Genomic DNA, 20,081 nt, shown 5'->3' with positions numbered 1-20,081 from the left:
GTTTGCCTTCAACCCATTTAAGCCGGGAAAGAATAACCACATGTCTACCATTAAACCCGAGGCGCTGTTGTGTTATTCTACCATTAAAGCCGGGAAAGTGGATACGTCGTTTTGTAGTATTTGTATTTTTTTCCACCTATTTTCGGTCTCTTGGCCAATGAAATGCATCAGAATTCATGTGGGAGTGTCGCAATGCAACATGGGACTTTTCCAGAACTTGGCAGAAGACGACTATAGCGGAGGGAGCTCAGATATAACAGGTACAATCTCTCAAATACTTTTTGAATTTCATTTCTATCTGCTACAGAGGCTGAAAAATCTGCGTTGACACATTTTAGGGGGTTATTTTAAAATCGCCGTTTCCAGGCATTTTTTCCAGGCGTTTTAGGCCTAAATGGGTTAAGGCAGAGGTTGAGGAAAGCCCCCAGGTATATCGTTCAAACGAGTTCATTGCAATCTTCCCACTCGATTGCGGTGTCTTTTGTGAAAGTGTTCACATCTGGTCCCAGGCCGGTGCGAGGGAAAGCTTTTGGAGCTCTTCTTGTGATATTGAATATCCACACCAAAATACATGGCAACATGAAGTTGGGTAAAAAATAAAAATATGTTGAAATTAATGAATTTGAGTCTTGTGCAAAAGCAAACCAGGAATCCATTCATGCAACTCCAGCAATCATGTGTTTAATGCTATAATAGATGTATATTTAAACATTTGTAATATAGAGTAATTGTAATAAATACAAATCCATTTCACTTTGCACCTTGTACAATTTGATTGATTGATTTTGATCATCAATTTGTTTGATTGATGTGTATATGCAATACTACAAAAAAATAACAAAGCATATAAAACACAAAATAATATAAAAATATAATACTAAGTGGCAGTAATATGGATTATTAGTGTTATAAACAATATAAAGCAACTTCTACTTCTACTTGTCCTTCGTCTCTTTCTACTAGTAATAGTAGAAATCCTATAAATAATACATTATGATGTTGGTGTATTGCCAAGCGATGTGAAGATCCAGATTGTCTCCACTACTACAACCCCAATTCCAAAAAAAGACTGTCTAAAATGTAAATAAAAAAGAATGGAATAATTATTATTTTCAATAAAGTTTATGTTTAAACTTATTTACTTTTGGGTTTTTGTTAATTTACACTTAACTCAACACAATTTTGTGGAATCCAGGTTGTACATTCAAATTATTCACACATGCTCAAGTTGTTATTCTGGTGTTTCCATAATATCACTGAAGGCAGCATTAATTTTCTCACTTTAAATATTTTCCCATTAGTTACTAACCTGAATGGCCACTAGAAAAACTCAACCCATCTGTGTGTTAACGGTGTGTGTGTTTGTGTATACACACTCCTCAGTATCACTGGTGCTAGTCTAAAGTCGAAGTCAGAGTGCACACCATTAAACCCATCACCTTCAGCAAAACACACAGTCATTAGAACTGGCCTTATGCAACAGTGGATTAACCCACATAGGCCTGGGATAGCTAGTTATTATGGGCTGCAGCACATGGCATCCAGCTCAGCTGATAAGAAACATCTTTAAATACACTGACAGAGTCAGTCAGTCATTCGTTCACTCACTCAGTGAGACACAGACAGAAAGAGATGGGATAATAATACTGATGTATGGTGCACATATTCACTAAGTTTGGTTTGGTTGCAGAGCATTATTGTTCCCCACAAACCATCAGATCACACACTGGAAGATACACTGGTCAGTCTGTTTGTGGGTTCATATGGCAGGATCACATGATACGCACTGACAAAACAAAAAAAACGGAACACTATGAATACATTTGTCAGAGTCGTATTGAAGAGTTTGTTACTCAGTGTAGTAAAAATATGAACCATTTGGTTCAATAAAATCTGGAAAGTCCAGCGTGGAAGGAATTTTGCTGGAAGAATGTAACTCGATATTTTATCACTCCACTCATGAAGGTGCACCAAAGTAATGGTAATTCCCAGTGCTGGCGGAACTGTGGATGTCAGGCTGCAGGTCATTATCATGTGTTCTGGGAATGTCCAAACATACAAAGTTACTGGAAAGATATATATAAAGCATAACAGGATATTTTTAACACACATACCATTTGATTTCAAAATCATGTACTTAGGTTATACCCCCCCAGAATTGAGTGTTATTGACAAATATTAATTGGGTGCATTACTGGCAGCTGGAAAAAAGGCCCTAACTAAAAGATGGATGTTGCAGACTGGACCTACAATTAATATTTGGATAGATGTGACAATATACAGTAGTGTTCAGAATAATAGCAGCCCAATGTGACTAACCAGATCTAATCCAGGTTTTTAGTATATTTTTTATTGCTACATGGCAAACAAGGTACCAGTAGATTCTCAGAAAACCAACAAGACCCAGCTTTGTGACATGCACGCTCTTAAGGCTGTGCAATTGGGCAATTAGTTGAAAGGGGTGTGTTAAAAAAAAATAGCAGTGTGGCATTCAATCAGTGAGGTCATCAATTTTGTGAAAAAACAGGTGTGAATCAGGTGGCCCCTATTTAAGGATGAAGTCAGCACTTGCTGAACGTGCATTTCTCTTTGAAAAGAAAATGGGTCGTTCAAGACATTGTACAGAAGAACAGCGTACTTTGATTAAAAAGTTGATTTGAGAGGGGAAAACTTATAAAGAGGTGCAAACAATTATAGGCTGTTCAGCTAAAATGATCTCCAATGCTTGAAAAAGGAGGGCAAAACCAGAGATACGTGGCAGAAAAAGGAAGATAACCATCAAAATGGATGGAAGAATAAGCAGAATGGCAAAGGCTCAGCCAATGATCAGCTCCTGGATGATGAAAGACAGTCTGGAGTTACCTGTAAGTGCTGTGACAGCTAGAAGACGTCTGTGTGAAGCTAATCTATTTACAAGAATCCCCCGCAAAGTCCCTCTGTTAAAAAAAAGGCATGTGCAGAAGAGGTTACAATTTGCCAAAGAACACATCAACTGGCCTAAAGAGAAATGGAGGAAGATTTTGAGGACTGATGAGAGTAAAATTGTTCTTTTTGGGTCCAAGGGCTGCAGACAGTGAGACGAGCCCCAAACTCTGAATTCAAGCCACAGTACACAGTGAAGACAGTGAAGCATGGTGGTGCAAGCATCATGCTATGGGCATGTTTCTCCTACTATGGTGTTGGGTCTATTTATTGCATACCAGGGATCATGGATCAGAGGTAGAGGTCATGTTGTATGTTTTTGTTTTTTGTTTTTTCTTTACATATTCATATTATTAAAAGGGAATGGACAATGAACATATGGAACAAGAAGCTATTGATACAAAACCCTTGGCTCTGTACAATTTTGATACTAACAACTGTAAATTAATTTGTACTTGTCAATTGTTGTGAAATTTCCTAATAAAAAGATCATTTTTAAAAAATCTGGAAAGTCTAGAGGAGCCATGTTGTTTTTTCATTTTTCATTTTATCTACAGTTGAAACCAGATGTTTACATACACTATCACTTTTCCTGTTTTAGGTGCGTTAGGATTACCAAAATCATTTCTATTTGCTAAATGCCAGAATAATGAGAGAAGGATTTTTTAAGACAATTTTTTTTTAACTTTCTTCAAAGTCAGAAGTTTACATACACTAACATTATTATGCCTTGAAACTATTTGGGAAAGCCCAGATGATGCCGTCATGTCTTTGGAAGCTTCTGATAGGTTTATTGACAACATTAGAGTTAATTGGAGACACACCTGTGGATGTATTTTAAGGCACACCTGAAACACACTGCTTCTTTGTGTAACATCATGGGAAAGTCAAAAGAAATCAACCAATATATCAGGAAGATAATTGTGGACTCGCACAAGTCTGGTTCATCCTTGGTAGAGGTGGGAATCACCAGAGGCCCCACGATACAATTTTATCGCGATACTTGAGTCACAATACGATATTATTGCAATTTTAAGCATTTCGCGATATGGTGAGTATTGCGATACAATATATTGCGATTTTACTGTTTAAAATTACTTATTTAACTGCATCTTGTGTCCACAAAATTAAACTAAATCAATAATTGTTTTGTAAAATAAGACAGTCTTTTTATTTCTCCACAATGAGAGTCAAACCCACGGACTGACCAACAAAGTATTCAGTCAAACTGAACTGAACTGATATCAAACATGCAGTGCAACGTTTGCTCCGGTGTGACTTTCATGTTCTGCTCGAGTCTAAAGAACGTGAGACAGACGCTTCCAGTCATCTGTCACACAATGAACCGTTATAGTCACATATGAATCTACTGCCCGCGACGTCCACACAACACAAGTTATCGCAAGTATATCTGCTGTTCCCAAACTTTCCTCAACTTCAAGCTTTACTGCTGTGTATAGCTTTGATATGGCTGTGTCCGTGAAATAACGTTGCGACGGAGTCACATACCTGGTTCCAGTGTCTTTACCATGTAGCTAAAACCATCGTTTCCACAATGTTGTATGGCCTCAAGCCTTTGCACATGAAGCAAGCAATGGATTGTGTTATTTCCTTTGCGCGTTCTGAATTGAGAGGCAGTTTTGTCGGCTGGTTTCTCAGTAGCGCGGATGTAGCGTTAGCTTTGGCATCATCAGTTAATGTGATCTCAGGATGGTGCTGAGTTAGATGAGCCCGCAAGTCCGTTGTATTCCCCGAGTATTTTATTTTCATGCGGCACTCCTTGCAAACTCCATGTGTCATTTCTATCTCATTCATCCCTTCCTTGTTAAAAAAAAAAATCCAAAATAAATCCACACGCTTGACATTAACGCGGACGGGGCTCTCCTTATTTATTATCTCCGGTGCCGCCATCTTTGTTGTACCAACTTCTTCTGTCACGCTGACCATCACCTCTACTGACCTCACCAGAAAAATACTCAACAGCACCATCTAGTGGATCAAAAAAGCAATTGATTTCATTTTAAGTACCAAAGACACTTCATTTTTTCCATTAATTATGACAAAAAAGTATCGATACTTGGCGGCCATGAATCGATGTTATATCGCCACGCAAAATATCGCGATACTATGCTGTATCGATTTTTCCCCCCACCTCTAATCCTTGGGTGCAATTTCCAGATGCCTGAAGGTTCCACATTCATCTGTTCAAATAATTATACCCAAGTATAAACACCATGGGAATGTCCAGCCATCATACCGCTCAGGAAGGGGACGGACTCTGTGTCCCAGAGATGAACGTGCTTTGGTCCAAAATGTGCATATCAACCCAAGAACAAAAGCAAAAGACCTTGTGAAGATGCTGGCTGAAGCTGGTAAGAGTGTGTCATTATCCACAGTGAAACGAGTCCTGAGACATGGGCTGAAAGGCCACTCTGCTAGGAAGAAGCCATTACTCCAAAAGAAACATAACACAGCTAGATTACAGTTTTGTCAGACCACAGGACATGTCTCCAAAAAGTAAGGTCTTTGTCCCTGTTTGCATTTGCAAACTGTAATCTGGCTTTTTTATGTTTTTTAGGAGTGCAGTATACCGCTTGCGGGTGTTTTGAGAATTACACGGTTTGTTTTTGCCTTATTTGCACATGTTAACTGGCTGCAAAAGCCGTGCAATCCTTTGGGAATTCGCTCCTGAAGGTATTTGGGCAAACTAAGTTTTGATGGTTGCATACAGGGTGGGAATTTCACGACGGCCACAATATGATATGTCTTTCAATGTTTTTAAATTAAAACAAATGTTTTAATACATAATTAATGTTTCTTGGTGAATGAGAATGTTAATGTATTAATCAGTCATGTGGCCTTTGTGCCCTTAGAAAAAATGTGAACGGGAAGGCCGAATGGCCTTGCCCCTAAAATGACGAAATTCCAAGCCTGCTTGCATATGTGACAGAAATGCAGTGGACACAGTAAAGTGGGTTTGTCTGTTGCCATTAGATGCTTTTCAAAAAATTTTTTTGTATTAGCTGGATTGAGGGCCTTGCTCCAATGATCACCCAGCTAGTCAGTATCTACTGCCTCCAATGTGACGAAGGCTCAATGACGTTTGATTTACCGAGTATTGTCGTATCATTGTTTTACTTTTATAAAACGTCTAATATAGAATGGAGTTCCCCTTCCTTTCCTGCCTTAAAAAGATGGCAAACGTGTCTCATCGATGGTATAAAGGCTCTTTTTTAAATGCTTTTATTGTACATTAGATAAATACTGTACATTGTATTCTGTAACCGAGTATCATTTATCTGTACATTCAGCCTAACATCACTGATGCTGGTTCTTTTACAAAATACATTTTGGCTTTATATTTGAGGAAATCAGACACAGATTTTACGAGATTAGGAGACAAACACATGTATAAAATAATGTTGATTGCAAGCAAAAAAGCAATTACCAGAAAGTGGATGAAGAAGGAGGAACCTAAGATTGAGTAGTGGGTTATGGTTATATATAATATTTATGTGATGGAAAAGTTAACTTTCTCCGTTAGACTGGAGGAGGACAGATTTAAAAGAATATGGAAAAAATTACATAAAACCAATTAGGGCTGACTAGGGGTGTCCAAAGTTTCGATACTCAAAAAAGTATCGATACTAAAACGTTGTATCCGGATACGATACTCATTTTCAAAAGTATCGATACCGCGATATTGATATTTTGGTGACTGAAAAGTGTTATTTTCTCTCTCGAAGTCCCAGAATGAAGCAGAGAAAAGTCGACATGCAACCAAACAGCAACACACACAGCCGACTCTACCGTCTGTGTTTGACCAACTACAAGGCTAACCCTAACCCTAGGCTGTTTACTAGAATGAACATCTTCGTTGTGACAGTATCATCAGTCTGTTCCACAGCAGGTTATAAATCTCAAACAGAGTCATAAAAAAGCTCAGGCTCTGGAATGCAGTTCAACTAATACACACACATACAGGGGGAGCTGTGATGTTACGTACACATTACAGCTGTTGTTTATGTGTCATGAACCTGTCGCAAATATATTTAGGGACCAGAGGCTTATGTGTAAAAACAACAACAACAACATAAAAAAAAACAGTTATAAACACAATTTATGTTTATATGAGGTCAGCAAGTGACTCATCTGTTCTGCCAAAATTATTTTCAGTTAACAGGGAATCTGTGGAAGTGGTTCTTGGGAGCAGTTAACTGAAAATGCTCCTGTTGATCAAAGAAATATAAAGATTCATTTTAATTTTGTAAGTCAATTTACAACAACCTGTAAAGGGTTCTGGTGGCTATGGCATATAAACTGACGTCCCCATTTGTAATCCCACCTACAAAGCTTTACTTGGCTCAGTTGTTGTGCCACTGGGGAGAGACAGCTGTTAGCACAACACCACAACTATTTAAATTGGTAGAAAAGTCAGACATTTTTGCAAAAATTCAGCAATGATCTGCAATGAGATCATTTGAGAGCAACCCCTTATTATAACCAGAGAGCACTAACAAAAGGAAAGCAGAGGCAGACGTGCCCACATACAATTACCATTTTACATGTCTGACTGGAATTCATTCTGCAAACGTTGACTTCAATATCTGTTAAACTGGCAATAAACCTGGATTGTATCATGCTGCCTGTAACTGATACACCAGCCAATTTTAGGTTGGCTCTGAAGAGCAAGGGTTTTAGGAGGGTTTTAGGAAAGGAAATCTTATCAGATCCATGAAAATGTCACAGAATCACCTTAACCATGGTGGTGATGTCATTGAATAGATGAGTAGGGCTGCACAATTAATACAATTTTAATCGTGATCACGATTCCGATCACGATCACGATTTTGGCTGCCACGATTAAATCAATCTGATATTTCATTTTAAAATGCTGCTCTCCTGCATACCTAATCAAGCACTTTCTACACCAGAAGTCGACCAACCACCAGGGGGCGAACGCATAGTTAAGGTTTCATGTAGCTGCCTAAATACATAACGAGCGAGCGATGAGCAGGATGTGTTGTCGTACTCAGACCCCCTTAGCGACTTTTTTAAATTTATTTTTCTAAGCAACTGAATAAAAATCCAGCGATTTTTCTGGTGTTATTGGAGACTTTTGGAGACTCGTTCTTACTCTTCTTAACGAGCCTCCGGCCCCCGCGTCCACTTAGCGATCTTTGTTTGTTTACAACAAGCACCGGACACTCTGTGTACACACTAAAAACTGTTCCTATTCTTTGTTTAAAAGTAGTGTAGTAAAAATACATATGTTTTCACTAACATGATGAATAATTGTGATACATAATCGTAATTACAATATTGATCAAAATAATTGTGATTATCATTTTGGCCATAATCGTGCAGCCCTACATGAGAGTATAACAGATCATTGATAAATAAAGATGGCTGCCCCCAGACAAGCACAGTGTTCGTCTACACTTGGAAACATTACAGAGTGGTTACACAAAATTTCACAGGGAAGCAGACTGCAAACAGAGGATCACATTGCATAACCAGAAAGCTGTGTTGCCTAGCTTCATCAGAAAGTTAGTGATTTTTTGAACAGTGAGGATAATCACTCATCTGTCTAGAGGAAGGAAGGTCATATTTTCACATTTATTCTTTTTTGATTTTTGCTTCGATGCGACACAACTGTTTTTGTTCTGCACACGATAATACTAGGGTGGAGTGGTACACAGAAGTCACGGTTCGGTTCATAACTCAGTTCTATTGCGTGAGAGTTTTTTTCTTTCTTTCTTATACAGACTGATGGGTACGTTTCTCTATTACCATGCAGGCATTGTTTTGAAGTGGAGGAGTGTAAAATGTTTATGCTGTAGTGAATCCCAACTTGTTATTCAAAACTATTTTATTAGAATTTCAAATAATACAACCTAGTAGACGACTGCATGGCCGACAGCATATGGAAAGCTCTGAATAATATGCACACCACCTACAAATATATGTACCATTAAAGCCCTAGATAATACAGTAAAATATTGTATATTGTTACTTTCTATATTGTTATTATTTTACATATTTTTTATTTATCTTATAGTTTTATTTGCTCAATGACTGTTTTTTAAAACTACAGTTTCTTACATTCTGACCACGAGTATTTGTAAACATAGTCCTACCGTTATATGTCACTCTAGGTTTGGTTAAGCACAAGACCAGGTGAAGATCCATCTCATCTGAGGACACAAACTTGGAGCACACAGGACACTTGAAGCCTGGAAGAAAGAAATGAAACACACCCACAATGAATAAGAGAATAATATACTCAGTTGACAGGTGGATACCAGAACATTTCTCTGCAGGACAATTTATTGTGGTGTTCTAGACGGTATTTGATCACTTGTCAGTTGTTTGTCTTGTACTACAAAGGTCTTTCTTTTTTTTTTGAGCCTCAATAGCCATTCATGTTAACAGCAGCCAATGTTATGGTGACAAAAGGAAAATAGCCATTTATTTAGCTTAGAATGAGCCTTTTTCATTGTAAGACACCTCGTTATATTAATATCTGCATGGCTTTTCAACTAGAGCCTTTAAATGTATTTCAGTTCTGCAGAGGGAGGTAAGCTGAGAGATGCTTAAACACCATGAGCACTACTATACAGTAATGTGATCATTTTTGGGGGTTTGTTTACAAGTAAAATATATTCCGCATTAAAAACATCATTGTGGAGAGCTTTGAGGATTCTAACTTCTCTCACCAGCTCAACAACTACCTTGATTTGTTGAAATATTTGTAAAAGTTACCTAAAACACCTTTTTTTAATATCATATAGAACAGGGGTATTCAACTAAAATGGTAAAAGGTCCAGTGAGAGAAAATTTCCTCAAGCGAAGGTCCACAACATTATAATGTCAAACATTATGAATTAATGTGATATAAATATACATATTGAAGTAGCCTCATAGTTGTATCAGCGTCTGCAACTTATTGTTAAATTAAACAAAGTACAATAATTCTAAAATATTTATTGTCACTAAACATTGACTAAACATATTGACATGTGTACATTGAACAATAATAATAATAATAATAATAATAATAATAATAATAATGTTTTTTCTCTCATTAGGTTAAGGGTGCATTTAAAAATAAAATAGAGAAAATAAATAAAAAAGCATTTGAAAAATTGTGAATCAATTAAAATATAGTGATTGTTTTTAGAAAAAATAAAATACCAGCAGCTTGAGTTTCCCTTTTTCTTTGTTAACTGTCTCAACATTTTTTTTTTTTTTTAATGGATACAAACACATCTTAACAATTGAACAGTTTCTCTTTATTCACCTTGTTGGGCCTACACAACGGGGCGTCAAATATGTTGGGGTATCTGGTTACAGCTCTTGATGATGACCATGCACAGGGCGTCAAATATGTTAAAAAAAGGGCATTACCATAAATGCTATCCCTCCCATAAGGATACCAAATATGTAGGGATGAACCTGAGCAACACTTGTGTGGATCTCATGGTTCAGTGGCGGGCGTGGAAAGAAGGAAGTTGAGTTCAATAATCTGCCGTTTTGCATATTAAGTTGCTGGTTGTCCTTGTTGAGGTAAAGCTTTCTCTGGCAGTTGCAATGAACTTTGTATTCATCAACGCAACTTTGGTGCGCAGAGAAGGTCAGAGTTGCAGTTGGTTCAGGTTTACTCCTGGAAAGGAGTTTTTCCTGAAGAGCAGCCTCATCACCGCAGGGCTCTGCAGGAGATGAGGGGGCTGGTGAATCCAGGCCTCTGGATCCCCTCATGAAGGAGATGGAGTTGTTGCTTCTCTGGGGAGTGGTAGAGAAAGAGAGAGAAGGGGGAGAGGACTGGCTCCCTTATAGCAGACCAGTGGACCACCTGCAGTGCCCAAAGGTGCCATGACCAATGAGGTGACCTGGAAGGTGTCGTAAATGCTGAGCATTCTGGGAAATGAAGTTCTTGAGAGCACAAAATGGAGGTGACCTGCCATTGTGTGAGTTGACTCAGAAAAACGTTTTATTTAGTCCACAAATGTTAAAGTCTACAAATTAACCCAAGATCCACCCGTGGTACGATCCCAACACCCTCTTATATCTTATGTCCCCAGTTTCTGTTCTTTCAGTTCAGTGAGAGAACTGATCTCTTCCTTCTCGTAACAGTACTTTAAAGTGGAAATGAAGCAGTCAACCAAGTTACCATTATTTATTAGACTGAGTCCTATTCTTATCGATAGTTATACAACAAACGTGAAAAATATAAACATATAATAGAAAAACGGAGTGCGGTTTTACATTTTGTGGCAAGGGCGGCGACATTTTGCGGTACGATATGCTGTGACGTCACGGAGTTGGTTGTAGGGCTGCACGATTATGCATTGTATATATTTTGATCGATATTGTAATCACGATTATTCATCATGTTAGGGAAAACATCTGTATTTTTATTGCACTACTTTTAAACAAACATTAGGAACAGCTTTTAGTGTGTGCAGAGTGTCATAAACACTCTGTAAATAAACAGAGATCGCTAAGTGAGTGGGGCCGGAGTAAGAAGAGTAAAAAGGAGTCTCCAATACCAGTCGCTTTTGAAAAATAGTAGCTAAGGGGGTCCAAAAAGTCGCTAAATATAGCAACAAAGTTGCTAAGTTGGCAACACTGTTTCGCCGGCTTTTACAAATGGCACATGTTGTTGTAGCATCGAGTACTAAGTCACATCTTGCTTAGAGTTCTATCCAATCGGCAACCAGGCTTTTTTCAGGGGAGAAAAACGGCCCGCCACTCTGGTGGTTGGTGGACTACTGGTGTAGAAAGTGCTTGATTAGATATGCAGGAGAGCCGCATTTTAAAATGGAAATATCGCCGACGATCAGGTTAATTTTATGATGATGTATATGATAATTTTATGATTTTATGATCACGATTAAAATTTGATTAATTGTGCAGCCCTACACAAACACTAACACTATCATTGAAACGTTGCTCTCCGACCCTGTCCCTCTTTGAGCCTCTTATTAAACACACCTTTCACTTCAAACAGCAGCCCTCATTAATACCCTCACCACTCTGACACACAGCCTAAAGATGAACATAACATATCTGCAGCTCAGGATTGGTCTGAAATGTCAAAAATTAAAAAAGTAACCACAATAAAAAACAAACATCTGTCTTGAAACTCAAATAATTCCACATCAACATCATTGAATTGCTTAGCCAGAGGAGCTCATGACAGCTGATGCAAACCTCCAAAGAAATGATTATTTTTACTTATTTTCTTACCGTGACTCCACGTTCTCCATGTCTGTCAGTAAGGTTATCCTACATTCCATGACCTCCTTCACCACATCTTGCAGGCTATATTCTTGTGATACGTGCAGTTTAGCATACGCTCCTTTACTCGGCCTAACTGCTTCAAATGCGTCTCCATGTCTAGTGGCAGATTTTAAAAATTTAAAAAGCTTCGCCAACACGAACCAAAACAATGCACAATCATTTACTTTTGGAAAAATATTTTACTCAACAGAAGTATTGACAGTAGCTAGCAAAAAAAACAAAAAACACTTGAGGCTGACCTTAGATCACATGGGTTCCTTTGACCCTTGAACCACGTGTTCCGTTAAGACCCGCCCTATACTGCCTCTGATTGGCTCTGACTCTGACAGCTCAACAACATGAACCAATAGTAGCGCCAGTATACCATGTATATTATATTAATCAACATGGCGAATTTTCAGTATTTGAGCCTAGTCCAGCTTTTGTATTTGAGATTCTATCATAATCAGTTTTAGAACTATTACTAGCAACTTTTACATCACTTAGTAAAAAAACTAACAAAGTGAAGAGCAGAATACAAACCATTAAAAAACCTTATACAGTACTTGATGCAAATGGAAAATGTTTTGATATTAGAGATGTTAATATAAAGATGTTAATATGTTATACACTGTACATGAGTGAAGTCAGGTGGTTATTGCTAATATAGTAAGGTGCATGATTGTCCATAGATGTTAGAAATAATGGCACATTGATACTTTTGATAGTCACAGAAGGATAATACCCTGGCTCCTGAAATAATGTGACATTGATATCATTATGTTGTATTATCCAGTGTAATAATTTACTGATTAAAGGTCTGGGTCCGCATAGGACGCTGTCTGGGTCTGGACCCGGACCGCAGTCCACCTGTTAGTGACCTCTGATATATTAGAAGCGTTTCATAAGGATAACCATTGAACAGGGATGGCATCAGTGTATATAAGCAGACATATGCAGACATAGCAGACGTCCTGCTGCACTGGAGGACTACAGGCCAGTAGCACTGACCTCTCACATCATGAAGGTCATGGAGAGACTGGTCCTGGCACACCTCAGACAGCTGGTGTGCCCATTACAAGACCCCCTGCAGTTTGCACATCAGCCCCGTGTTGGGGTTGATGATGCAATCATCTACCTGCTGCAGAGGGCTCACTCCTCCCTGGACAGACCCAACACCTCAGTCCGAATCATGTTTTTTGACTTCTCCAGTGCCTTCAACACCATCCAGCCCAGACTGCTGAAGGCCAAACTGGAGAGCAGACAGGTGGGTGCTCCCCTCATCACTTGGGTCGATGACTATCTGACGAGCAGGCCGCAGTTTGTGAGATTACAGAACTGAGTGTCTGATCGTCTGATTAGTAACATCGGCGCCCCCCAGGGGACTGTACTGTCCCCCTTCCTCTTCACCACATACACTGCTGACTTTCAGTACTGCACTGAGTCGTGTCATCTGCAGAAGTTCTCTGATGACACGGCCATTGTGGGGTGTGTTGAGGGCGGAGGGGAGGCTGAGTACAGGGACCTGGTGGACCGATTTGTGAAGTGGTGTGGGGAGAACCACCTGCAGCTGAACGTGAGGAAGACGAAGGAGATGGTGTTGGACTTCAGGAGGAATAAGCCCCTGCCCTCTCCTGTCAGCATCGGTGGGACGGATGTGGAGATGGTACCATCATACAAGTACCTGGGGGTCACTCTGGACAATAAACTGGACTGGTCCACCAACACTGAGGCCGTCTACAAGAAGGGCCTGAGCCGGCTTTACTTCCTGAGGAGGCTCAGGTCCTTCAATGTCTGCAACAAAATGCTGCAGATGTTTTATCAGTCTGTCGTGGCGAGCACCATCTTCTTTGCTGTGGTGTCCTGGGGGGGGGGCATCAAAGCAAAGGACGCCAACAGACTGAACAAAGTGATCAGGAAGGCGGAGTCTGTTGTTGGCTCCAAGCTTGTCACCCTGGAGGAGGTGGTGGAGGACAGGATGCTGGCAAAACTGCTGGCAGTCATGGGCAATCCCTCCCACCCCCTCCGCAAAACACTGGACAAGCTAAAGAGCAGCTTCAGCCACAGACTCATACAACCCCGCTGCTCCAAGGAACGATACAGGAAGTCGTTCCTTCCTTCTGCAATAAGACTATACAACTCATCTACCTCTGCCAGAACCCACATTACTGAAATGCACTAAAGCTTTGCACTAAATCTATGCACGACACTTTGCTATGTTATTAATATTATTACTATTATTATTATTATATATACTGTTGCTGCCATTATTACTATAGTTACTATATACTGTAATATAGTACTATTATTATTATACCGGCCTTACCAGCCTTATTTATTTATTATTATTATTATAACTATTATTATTATATATTATATATCATATTATTTTACTAATAATTACTTTATTTATACTTTTCATTTTATTTCTATATTGTCTATTATCTATTATTACATATTATATTATATATAATATATACTGTACTATTATTATTATTATTATATACCGTCTAGTCACTATAGCATTGTTGCCATCATATCATCAGTATAATAACCTTCATCTTGTCAACCATCCTACCAACCGATGTTCTTTTTTAACTTCTTAAGTGTCCTTGTTCTATTCTGTGTTTTTTTCTATTGTTGTTTTTATTTATGCTACCTCAGTATTTTATTCTATTGTATTTTATTGTACTTGAATACCGAACTGCTGTGACAACCGAATTTCCCTTCGGGGATGAATAAAGTAATCTATCTATCTATCTATATCAAAGGTCACCAATAGTTATATAAATGAGGATCCAAATATGATCATCCTTAAATGTTTGAAGTTACAGTGCTGGTTGTAATTATGCCTTTGTTTAAATTTCCATCACAATTATGTTTTCCCAATCTCAGACATGACAGCAAATCCTGCAGTTTCCACTGACATCACCGGGCCCTTTGTCAAAGATTATCTTCATAACAACCTTACTCTGTCATCCATCAGCTGTACAGCTCTGCAGCAGGAGGCAGGATGTCACATATCACTGACAGGAACTAGACGTGTGTACTCATGTATGTGGAGCTTTCAATGACGACCAAATCTATCCACATGCTGTGATACTGATGGGATAAATAGATTAGAGCAGCCAGAAGCAGGCGATCCACTTCTTGTCTGACCTATTTAAATGAATCACAACACACACATGCTCACACAGGATACCATCTCTCATGATCTCCTGGCCATCTGCTGACAATTAGGAATGTGTAGTCTAGGTGTATTTATTTACAAGAGAAAGGAAGATGAATTTCAGCTCTGCACAACTCCACAAGTGATTCTGAAAAGTGCTAAAAGCCAAAGCTGAGCCATCTCTGTGACTCATCCGTTAAACTCTCTCCAGGAAATTAAATTGCTGTGAGTCCTCATGCATGTCTGTTTGAGGTTATACCTGTTCTTGGTAGTATTAAAACTCTGACCTCTTGAAGTAAATTTTTCCTAGAATCACTCACACAGGCTAGAATATGTGGCCATACATGAAAAAGGTGTTATTTATTACCCTGGAGCAATGTATTGCCTTCAGTTTCCTCTCATTTCTTTTGCCAAAAAAAACTCTGCTGCTGTGGTGGAATTCATAGGCACAGGGTTAATTTTTTAAAATAGTTTTAAATAGTTTAGAGCGAAAGTTGAAAGGCGAAAGGTCTCTCGTCGGCTCCGCTCTCCCCCGGCTCGTATCGAGATCACCGGTAGCGGGGCTATTAGCCGCTAGCGGCGCTAATCACCGGCGCTACCGTAACGCCGGTGATCTCACTATGAGCCGGGGGACAGCGGAGCCACCGAGAGACCCGCAGCAGCTTGTTTATTGCCCATAAAATCAGTGGTTGTGTGGCTGAATGACATGAGGGGGGATAAAGCGTGAAAATAAATAATCTTGCAGAAAGCGAGAACTGGAGAAGCAAAGCAGCAAGCAACACTCTCTCACAGACACACACACACAACAAACATCCATTTCTGTTGCTCTACATACGTCATCTGGTATAACTGATACGATTTGCTAAGAGCTACCTACAGACGCTTTTGATAGACATTCTAAGCGGCCAATAAACGGCTCCGGAGGATCGTAAACCACACCTCCTCTATGGAGAAATGAATGGCTGGTTTCCAGACTAAATCTCATTTGAGATTAGTCTGGTGTTAGCCAGGCTAGCCGTGAGGCACAATTACTGAAAGTTGAACATTTCCAAAACAATACTGCAGAACGGTGGACATTTTTTAATGCAAACAAGCAAACAAATTCCACCTCATAAGATGAGGAAAATCATCATCATTGTTCTGATAAATGCATGGGGACAAGACGTGATGATGGACAAAAAGATCCTTTCACTTGCTTGGTACAGTGCATTTTTGGTTTCATAAGAAGAGGAAGAATAAAAGTGAAAGAGATATAAATATGACACTGATGCCACAAGAAAAGCTTCTTGGTTTTTGTCAATTTCACTTCAGTTACTTCTTCATCGGCTTGGTCTCAGATAACGGACAGGTTAAGGGCTTACCATGGTCCCTGTGCTAGACCATGCTTCATCTTCTCTGCAGCTACCGTAGTGTTCAAAATAAAAGCAATCCCTGCTGTGTGGCATGGAGTCAACCAACTTGTGGCACCTTTCAGCTGTTATTCCACTCCAAGATTATTTAACAACATTCCACAATTAATTAATTACTTAGATTGTTCAATTATTATTTTTGCCCTCAATATTAAAAAGAATATGCTTAATCAATTTTTATTTTTGGCTCTCAAAATATGAGAGAAGTTGCTTAACAATAACCCACAAACATGATGATGGAAAACACGAACTGTTTATTTTTGGGGTCATGGCCTAATAAGTTTGGGAACCCTTGGCACACAAAGCAAACAGAAAATCCAGAAACAGACTAGGGATGCTCCGATCAGGATTTTGGGTTCCGATCACCGATCCGATCTTACTGAAATCAGTATCTGCCGATCCGATATTTCCGATCACCGATCACATTGTTGTAAACAGTAATTGAAGCATTTTAATTATTGTGTAACAAGTATTAAAATGGGAGATGAAAAAGTATTATGAATTGACAACAATCTGTTTTATTGCAGGGAACTTGCAACACTCCACTCTAGCTATTACTCTCTTGGAGAGACAATTTCAAGCTTACATAGACTGTATAATCATAAATCAAATGAAATACTTTTCATAAGTGCAACATTGCATTCTTTAAAGCTGGGGTCTCAAACTCGAAATTACCTGGGGGCCGCTGGAGGCAGTATCTGGGCAGCATCAGGTATTCCACAAAAAAAAAAACTTTCCAAACTTCTCAAATGCCATTACTAACAGTTATTTAACTTCAATGGCTTCTTCTGAACATGAACTGTCCTGAACATGAATGGAATATTAAAGAACATGAACGGTTCTTCTGAAAAAGGCTTCTCCTGCCTACTTCTTGCTGCCAGATGTATATATGTTCTCACAGAACGTATACAGAAAGGCAACATGAGACAGATTTTTATAATGATAATAAATACATATATGTTAATGTTATGTGTTATTATTGTTATCATTATAATATAAATATTACTAATATAGCATACATGGAATGATTAAGTTTTATATATAAATGATTTAATGTGCAAACTTCCCGAGTAGGGTACTATTGAACTTCCCTGCTCTGCCCTGTTCGGGACGTCGCCGAACGTCACCGGAAAGACCCGACTAGTCCCGAGTAGACCCGAATGAACGACGAACAGTTCCGGAGGAAAAGTTACCAGTTAAGTGCGCCGCTGCTGCCGCACATGCTCGTTGGTTACAGCAGAGTCAAACTGAGCCTAATCATAACTGCCTGTTATCACTTAGTGTTCGTTGTGCGTGAGTACAAGTTATTTGCATAGGTTGATTATTATTATTTGCAGTATAATGTGTTTTTATGGCTCCGGACTGGTCGCCATGTTGTGATGCGTGATCCCGCACACAGAGTTTTATTTGTGTGAGACCTCACCACAGCAAGTCCTGTACCTTGTTCATGTGTGAACCAATTAAAGAGGATTAAAAAACTCTATGGAGTAGCGGCAGTTTTTCTAACAGAAAATTAAGGCCAGACTGTCTACGCCAGCATACAAAATAGTTTACAAACAACACGGCACAAAATATCGTCATGAGGGCCGCAATTGGCGTGTGTGAGTGTGTGTGAGAGAGAGAGAGATATGGCGCAGAATGCACTGCAGGCAGACAGCGCAGCACTAAAGAATCAACATTAATTCATTATAACACACATCTATCTGTGTGCTGGTAGAATAATTCTTCAGCGCTGCAGTGTCGCTTGCATGCGTTGAATCTTTTTTTTTTTTTTTGGACATTCCAGCCCGGGCGCTACAGATTTCAGGCCGGGCGGGGGCGCCTGGCCAAATAAGGTCTGCAGGAATCCCTGCTGTGTGGCATGGAGTCAACCAACTTGTGGCACCTTTTTCAGCTGTTATTCCACTGCTATTCCAGATTATTTAACAACATTCCACAATTCATTTACATTTCTTGGTTTTGCTTCAGAAACAGCATTTGTTATGTCACCCCACAAGTTCTCAATTGGATTAAGGTCCGGGGATTGGGCTGGCCACTCCATAACATCAATGTTGTTGGTTTGGAACCAAGATTTTGCTCGTTTACTATTGGGGGTCATTGTCTTGTTGAAACACCCATTTCAAGGGCATGTCCTCTTCAGCATAAGGCAACATGACCTCCTCAAGTATTTTGACATATGCAAACTGATCCATGATCCCTGGCATGTGATAAATAGGCCCAACACCATAGTAGGAGAAACATGCCTATAGCATGATGCTTGCCCCACCATGCTTCACTGTCTTCACTGTGTACTGTGGCTTGAATTCAGAGTTTGGGGCTCGTCTCACTGTCTGCGGCCCTCTGACCCAAAAAGAACAATTTTACTCTCATCAGTCCACAAAATGTTCCTCCATTTCTCTTTAGGCCAGTTGATGTGTTCTTTGGCAAATTGTAACCTCTTCTGCACATGCCTTTTTTTTAACAGAGGGACTTTGGGGGGGATTCTTGTAAATAGATTAGCTTCACACAGACGTCTTCTAACTGTCACAACACTTACAGGTAACTCCAGACTGTCTTTCATCATCCTGGAGCTGATCATTGGCTGAGCCTTTGCCATTCTGCTTATTCTTCCATCCATTTTGATGGTTATCTTCCTTTTTTCTGCCACGTATCTCTGGTTTTGCCCTCCTTTTTCAAGCATTGGAGATCATTTTAGCTGAACAGCCTATAATTGTTTGCACCTCTTTATAAGTTTTCCCCTCTCAAATCAACTTTTTAATCAAAGTACGCTGTTCTTCTGAACAATGTCTTGAATGACCCATTTTCCTCAGGCTTTCAAAGAGAAATGCACGTTCAACAAGTGCTGGCTTCATCCTTAAATAGGGGCCACCTGATTCATACCTGTTTTTTCACAAAATTGATGACCTCACTGATTGAATGCCACACTGCTATTTTTTTTAACACAACCCTTTCAACTAATTGTCCAATTGCACAGCCTTAAGAGCGTGCATGTCACGAATGCTGGGTCTTGTTGGTTTTTTCTGAGAATCTACTGCACCTACTGGTACCTTGTTTGCCATGTAGCAATAAAAAATATACTAAAAACCTGTTAGTTAGTCACATTGGACTGCTATTATTTTGAACACTACTGTACAAGAACCCATATTTTCCTTTACAATAATTCATTAAAATCTGCAATGATTAAGCTCAGTGTACATGATGGAATAGTGGCATTAGAATGTGTGAGAGGCTTCCTAATTTGGGCTTTAAATTGAAAAAACTAATTCTCTGGGGGGCATAAAGATTCTATGTCACTG

General features: G+C 39.3%; 1 protein-coding gene across 2 annotated transcripts in view; it reads right to left on the bottom strand.

Moving 5' to 3' along the window:
* znrf2b (zinc and ring finger 2b) overlaps positions 1-20,081 on the bottom strand; it is a 45,502-nt gene that overhangs the window by 8,521 nt on the left and 16,900 nt on the right. The window contains exon 2 of one of the 2 annotated variants that reach the window (XM_059339315.1): positions 9,063-9,158. The exons of the other annotated variant lie outside the window; for it this stretch is intronic. Within the exon in view, the coding sequence (XP_059195298.1) occupies positions 9,063-9,158 (96 nt within the window). The remainder of the gene's footprint in view (positions 1-9,062; positions 9,159-20,081) is intronic. 2 annotated transcript variants of the gene reach the window in all.

This window comes from Centropristis striata, chromosome 8, assembly GCF_030273125.1.
Source record: "Centropristis striata isolate RG_2023a ecotype Rhode Island chromosome 8, C.striata_1.0, whole genome shotgun sequence".
Lineage (NCBI taxonomy): Eukaryota > Metazoa > Chordata > Actinopteri > Perciformes > Serranidae > Centropristis > Centropristis striata.
This window is presented reverse-complemented; position numbering and strand designations above follow the sequence as displayed.